Genomic DNA, 6,660 nt, shown 5'->3' with positions numbered 1-6,660 from the left:
GGGTTCATAAGAAAGGTAGTCCCTGTTGGAGCCGCCAGTCGCGTCTCTCTGCAGAGAGGGATCCTAAGCAGGGGTGGGAATTAAAGCCAGGCACCACGATGGCAATGGGGTGCAATCACTAGGGAAACATGCGGATTCTGGGGAAGTGTCCCTCCTATTCCTGGCTCCAGGCAAGCCAGATGGCACTAGGGGGACAGGGATCAGATGCTCAGGTGTCCAAGCAGAGATAAGGACAGGCAAAATAAATAAACCCCCAACCCCCATCGTCACTCTGCTGCAACATGACACAAAAGCTTAGAGACCAGGGCCTAAGGGCTCCTGGGTCCCCTCAAGGAAGCTCAGGTGGAAAGAGGTTTCCCCACCCACACACCAGGCCTGTCTGCCCCAGGTTTCCCTGGAAGGATGAGGCAGTTCAGACCCTCGGTCACTGAAGTTGATAGGAAGAACTGCGATGTCAATGGCCTGAGTCTGCTCTCTGCCCAAAGGGGCTAAGAGCAAGGGCCAAATGGCCAATTGGAAGGACGTGGACCTGGGAGGCTAGAGGGGGCACCACAGCCCAGGGGAGCCCACGCCCTGGCCGGCAGGGCACATGGGCTGAGGCAGCCAGCTCCTGCCAGCCCTATCCCACCCTGGGGCCTCCCTCCCGTAGGGGAGTCTGACATAGGGCACAATGACACCTAGTGCCCCCCTCCCTGGGGGCTGCTCCAACATTCCCCGGCCTGGCAGGGATAGCTATGTTGATTTTCAAGCCAATCCCTGCCCCCATAGGGGCCCGGGGGGCGGGACGCAGTTCCTTACACTTGAGGGGTGGGCACCGTGCCCTTGCCCTCAGAAAAGCCAGAAAGCTGGGATGTTGTGTGTGTGGGGAGTTTGGGGAGGGGGGTTCAGTTTGGGGGCTTCAGGGAAGATGCCTCCTCCCTCCTTCCCTCGCTGCCCGCCCCTGGGTCTGTCCCCAGTGGACACCTGCTCAGGGCTCTGACAGGCACTGCTCCAGGGCAGCCATGCGGTAGTGGCTGGCCGTCTCCTCACCCGCCTGCAGCCTCATGGCCTCCCGGCACAGCCGGTTGGCCCGTGCCAGCTCCACCAGGACGCCCTGATAGGCAGCGACCATCTCGGGCTTGACAGAGTTGGGGCTGACGCTGCCCAGCAGCTGGAGCAGCTCCTGCGGCCAGCGGGAGCGCAGGGCGGCCGGGGCCAGCCAGGGCAGCAGGGGCACGCAGCCTGTGAAGGCCTGCATGCCCAGAAACCACAGCTCCTGCAGGTCAGCCCAGACGCCCTCGTAGTCGGGGGACAGGGCCAGCACCGCCTGGTCGGAGCCAGGCGTGGCCCGTGCCACGTGGGACTGTGACAGGAAGAGGATGGCAGCTGCAAAGAAACCTCGGGATGCTGGTGTTCCCTGAAGAGCTGGAAGGCAAGTGGGGAGTGGGCGCGTGAACTTGGTGGGCCAGCGGCTTTCCCAGACCCTCGCTTGACCCTCCTGGGCGGACACACTCTGGGAGCCTGGAACCAGCCTGCCTGGGCTCAAACCCTACCTTCAACTTCACTTTGTGACCTTGGGTAATCCACTTTTCTGGGTCTCATTTCCTTACTCGTAAAACGGGGCCAATAGTGCTAATCTTAGAAATCGGTTGTGAGAATTAAATGTGATAATCTTGGTACACTCAACCTCATGGTCAGCCCTTTGTGCAGCAGAACAGGAGCAGGATGGGAGCTGCTGCCAGGCCTGGGGACCTACAGGCAAAGGCGGTCTCAACAATTTGATTCTTGGGCCAGAAGAGGGCGCTAGAGCAAGGACAGGGGGACCAGGAGCTGGTGGTGGGGCTCTGCTTACCTGCCAGGCAGGGGCTCACCCCTGTAATGCAGACCCTCTCGGGGAGGCTGTTAGTCCAACCTGGTGGCAATTGTGGGTTAACAGCACTGGGGCTTTACTCAGGCTAAGGCGATGCAGCCTGGGACTGAGGGAGCATGGGGCTAGAGCCTAGGGGTGGCTCCTAGTTCACTGGGACACACCTTCTTCGCTTTGCTGGGGGACCCTACTGGGATCCCTGCACAGGGAACAGACAGGCAGCTGAGGGTACAGGCTCATTACACCCTGTTCCCGGGCATCTGCTTAGCTCCTCCAACCTGACAGATGGGGCACAGGGAACAGGCGGGGACAGAGGGACCCAAGCAGACACCCACGGCCAAAGTGGAAGACACAGAGGGCTGGCAGGGGCTGGAAGGGACGTCCCTCCTCCTGCACAGAGCCAGAGTGAGGCAGGGTTGCGGAGAAGGTATGTGCAGAGGGGCACCAAAGCATTGAAGCCTGTCATGAGGGAGGTGAGGTGTTAAGCAGAGAAAAACCTCAATGGGGAGGAAGAAGGTTCCTGACTCAAGGCCTGGGTGGGGGCGGCTCTACCTTGAAAACACTGGATTCAGACTCCTCAGCCTGCTGGGAATTCCAGGTGCCTATGCCTGTGCCTCTGAGCAAGCCTGTACTTACACCCACCAGACCTTGCCTTAAAAGTCTTCAGAAGGAAAAGAATGTTATCATTTGGAGGAGAAGGGTGGGGTAGGGTGGAGGATGGAGACACACTTCAGAGATTTCCTCTCAATTGGAAAATTCTATAAAACCATTCCCTGAAAATAGGGACTTAAGCCCAGAATATAACGGGTCTACCCAGATCTTTTGCTCCTATCCATTAGGACTGGGTCCTGGAGCTTACCTGGAGAGGTGCTGAGGAGCCGGGCCATGAGAAGGCCCAGGGTGGCCACATTGGCAGCCAGAAGCAGCCTCCCTTGCTGCTGCACTAGTGCGGGCAGTGACGTCATCAGGGTGTTCATAAGAGATGTGAAGCAGGCATCTCGCCTGGAGAGAAAGTGGGGGGAAAGACGGGAGCAGGGGGGTTATTTGAGCTAGACCAAGGCCTGGGAAAACCTGGGATTCTGGGCTCCTAGCTTCACCAGGGTTTGGCAAGAAATGAGACAGCAGGGTTAAGAGTTAACTTCGGGCCCATTCATGGCATCTGGGGAGCAGAGGCTGGGTTACAGTTGGAGCAGGCAGACAGGCCCAGAGGGGTTCCAGACATGCCAAAACCTCGTGTGGGGTGGCTCTGTCTATTCTGAGAGGCTGTCACTCTAACACTAACAAGAACCCATGGGCACAGGGAAGCAAAGTAGGAGACTGAGACCTGAGGCAAGTCTGAGCAGCCCCCCCTCCCTGCTTCCTCCAACCTCCTTCCCAGCCTCACTTGATCAGCCCTGGTGCGGTGACCACAAGGTTGAGGAAGATATGACAGCAGGTCTGTAGGCCGATCTCCACGCTGTCAGGCAGCACTGAGGTGTCATGGCCTGGGGATGTGAGTTCCCACTGCTGCAAGAAATACTTGCACAGAAGTGAGGGGGCTCCCTCCTTGATCAGGATCTCCCGGGGCCCATCTTCAACGGTCAGGTGGCACCAGCCGGGCAGAAGGAGCCTGGGGGGTGGAAGGAACAGGTATGTAAAGGGTGGGGAGAGATGAAGGCACAAGGATTCCCTTTCTTGGGGCATCCCACCTAAGAGAAATGAAAGCAAGGGAAAAGGACACATTCTTCCTTGTAGGTCCCACAGGAAAAGCACATGCTTTGGTGCTGCACAGGCCTAAGCTTGAACTTGGGCTCTGCCACGTAGTGTACGTGTGGGCAAGTTACTTAAACCCTGAGTCTCGGTTTGCTCATCCTGAAGACGTGGATGAGACTTATGTCATAGATTCGCTGTGTGAACCAAATGAGATTGTTTTGGTAAAGGGTAGAGAAAAGTGCTTGGCATGTGGTGGATGCTCAATAAGCATGAGTTTTCTCTTTATAGAGAAATCTGGGGTTGGCAAGGAAGACCTGGCTGACCAGGAGTCCTGTGTGAACAAGCCCCCCCAAAACAAACAGAAATAATCCTAAAGGAAGCCCAGCACAGACCAGTTTGGGGGTGAGGAAGTATCCCTCTGTTATACTTTTCTTTAGAACAGTCTGGCTGGATAGACTCTAACTACAAACTCACCGGAGAGCATCCCCTGGCCAGGTGGGCCCTGGGGTGGTGGGGGAGATGGCCAGGGTGGCCACCTGCTGGGAGAGGTCATTCGCCTCCTCGGCCTCCTCGTAGAGGGTCTTGGCATAGCGCACAAGGAAGGGCAGCAGCTGGCAGACCTCCTTGCGCAGGGATGAGGTCTCCTCGGCCAGCCAGGCCCCCAGGATCCGCACCGAAGCAAACACAAAGGGCTCCTTCTGCTTCTCTGGCCCCACCTGTTGCCATGGGACCCCTGTGAGATGGAGTAGGACCACAGACCCTCCCCGGCCGGGACAGCATGCCAGCCAGCCTAGGAAGAACACAACTAGAAGGGAATTCTGGCCTGTGAGCCCTTCAAAGGCAGGCCCTATGTACCCAGCACCTAGCACATGGGAAAGATACGCCCGACAGGAGCCTGGCAGAGAGCAGGCCCTCAGGGCACGTCTGCCGAGCAAACTGGACTTTGGACAACATGTCCCCACACTCACTGGGACTCAACTTGCATCCCCTTGTCCCCCCACCTCTAAAGTATCTCAAGGTTCAAAGGAAACTCACAGGTCTGAAGCTAACTAAACACTCCCTCTACAGCAGCTCTGACCTGGGAGGAGTTGGCTGAACCTCTCTGGAGGCCAGGAACCAGGCAGCCCTGCTCCTTTGCCCAGCTCCACGACAAGTCTGGATGTGCAGGTGTATGAAACAATGCAAGAGGCTGAGCAGAACAGACTGCTTCGGTTTGGAGTGTGTGTGTACTGGGGGGAGGGTTGTGAGTGGGAAGTCACTGTGTTGTGTGCGTGTGTGTGTGTGTGTGTGTGTATGTGTGTGTGTGTGTACTGTGATGTGAGTGCACATATGGTGTGTGGTATGGTGCTTGTGTGGAGGCTCAGGGAGGGAGAGAGAGGGAGGCTCGGCCACTCTACTCCAGGGAGTGCTGCAGGATCAGCCCTCAGAGTGGGCATCTTGCCCTCTCCCTATTACACTGAGGTGCAGTTCACTTCCCCCTTTGCCTTGCCTTCTGGCTCCCCCCACACCAGGCTCCCTCCATGGGTCGCTATGCCTCACCTGCTGCAGATAGTGGATGACAGCCCCGATGGCCTCCTTCATGATGCTCACGAGCTGCACCTTCTGTGGCTCCTTGAGCAGTGATTGCTCACAGCGGGTGCATTCCTGGATCCCCAACTCCATGAGGGCGTAGCAGGCGGTCACCACATCCTCTTTTACTTCTGTGCCTGTCTCCTCCAGCGCCAGCCGTACCTCCACACACGCCAGATTCACCAGCAGGGCCAGGAACTTGCTCCCGGAGCTGCCCGCTGGGATCCAGTCGGAGCCGCAGGCGTGCGCCAGGCGGGCCGCCAGCTTGAGTGCAGGGTTGCGCTGCCAGGAGCTCAGCTTGCTGCCCAGGATGCGTGCCAGCCCGGCCTGCAGATCCCGGAGGCATTCAGAGGGCACGGTTGTTGGGGGCAGAAAGAGGGGCAGCAGCTGGCAGAGCTCAAACTTGCTGGCATCCTCGGCTTTCTGGAAATCTTCACTGAGGCCCCGCAACACAGCCAGGAGGTCGGGCTCCGCCTCCTTCCAGCACTGGGTCTCAGCAGCAGCCAGCAGCCCCACTAGGAGTGCCAAGGCCTGGTCAAAGCCATAGCCATGCCCCAGGTATGCCTGACACAGGGCAGACACGGTGCCACCAGCAATGAGGTGCCGGGGCCCACGGGGTGTGCCTGCCACAGCTGTCAGGCACTGGTAGGTGTCGTCAATCATGGAACGGCGAGCAGCATCATCCGGGTCCCCCCGGGCAGTGAGGAACGTGCTAAGGATGGGGATCTTGTTCAGGACCTGGGGATGGGCGGCCAGTTCAGGGTCGCTGCAGAAGCAGGCCAGCAGGGCCACACCCAGGGCTCGGAGAACATGGTCGGGGCAGCCATCTGGTGCCTCCTTGGTGGTCAGGAGGCGATTGGGGAAGGTGAAGCCTACAGCATCGAAGATCCGCCGTCGAGTTTTGGCATCGATGTCACCTGCTTTGACTGCCTTGGTCACCTAAGGGGGGTGGGTATGTGCTATCAGCGGGATGAAAGAAAGACTGCCCCCTGTACCTTGGGGTACTGACCATTACCAGGATGGGGTTATGGAAGGGGACTTGCTCTGGGGTCAGGAAGCCTCCAGAGGTCATTTTGTCCAGCTCCTTCCCTCCCCACCCAGGGAGAGAGATGGTTGTGACCTCTGGGATCCCTCATCTATGATTACCTACACAGAAGGGAGGTCCAGTCCTCCTCAACTACTCGTTCTGCCGTTTCATCACCCGGTCATCTGGGAAGTTCTTTTTGATGTCTAATCTAGATGCTGGCAACCTGAGTTGGGCTTAGAGCTCAGTTTAAAATCCCCCAAGGATTTAGGGTCTCTCCCTAATTGCCCCCCCCCCCCCACCCCAGCAGAGGAGCCTCTGATCCATTCCCACCACCTTCTCAGGGGAAATGGCTCCTGTGTCTCGCCACTCTGCCTGTCAAAACATTTCCCCTTACATTTCACCTCAACACCTCCTCTGCTGCAGTGTGAGCCCTTGACTCTGGAGCCTTCTCCCTGTTGCCATGGCAAACAAGCGGAGACTGTGCTCCCTCCTCCCTTCACCCCCCACACACCAACCCCCCCCCCCC

At 58.2% G+C, this 6,660-nt stretch overlaps 1 protein-coding gene across 4 annotated transcripts in view; it reads right to left on the bottom strand.

Annotated features, from left to right (window-relative positions):
- Positions 1-6: 6 nt before the first annotated feature.
- Positions 7-6,660, bottom strand: part of NCDN (neurochondrin) — an 8,736-nt gene continuing 2,082 nt past the window's right edge. For all 4 annotated transcript variants that reach the window (XM_077753103.1, XM_077753104.1, XM_077753105.1 and 1 more), the window contains 5 exons: positions 5,078-6,046; positions 4,013-4,254; positions 3,231-3,455; positions 2,706-2,848; positions 7-1,404 (listed from right to left, as the gene is read on the bottom strand). In XM_077753103.1, the coding sequence (XP_077609229.1) occupies positions 968-1,404; positions 2,706-2,848; positions 3,231-3,455; positions 4,013-4,254; positions 5,078-6,046 (2,016 nt within the window). In that variant the 3' untranslated portion in view covers positions 7-967. The remainder of the gene's footprint in view (positions 1,405-2,705; positions 2,849-3,230; positions 3,456-4,012; positions 4,255-5,077; positions 6,047-6,660) is intronic.

This window comes from Crocuta crocuta, unplaced genomic scaffold, assembly GCF_008692635.1.
Source record: "Crocuta crocuta isolate KB4526 unplaced genomic scaffold, BGI_CrCroc_1.0 scaffold303, whole genome shotgun sequence".
NCBI classification, from domain to species: Eukaryota; Metazoa; Chordata; class Mammalia; order Carnivora; family Hyaenidae; genus Crocuta; species Crocuta crocuta.
Note: the sequence above shows the minus strand (reverse complement) of the source record. Positions and strands in the feature narration are given on the sequence as shown.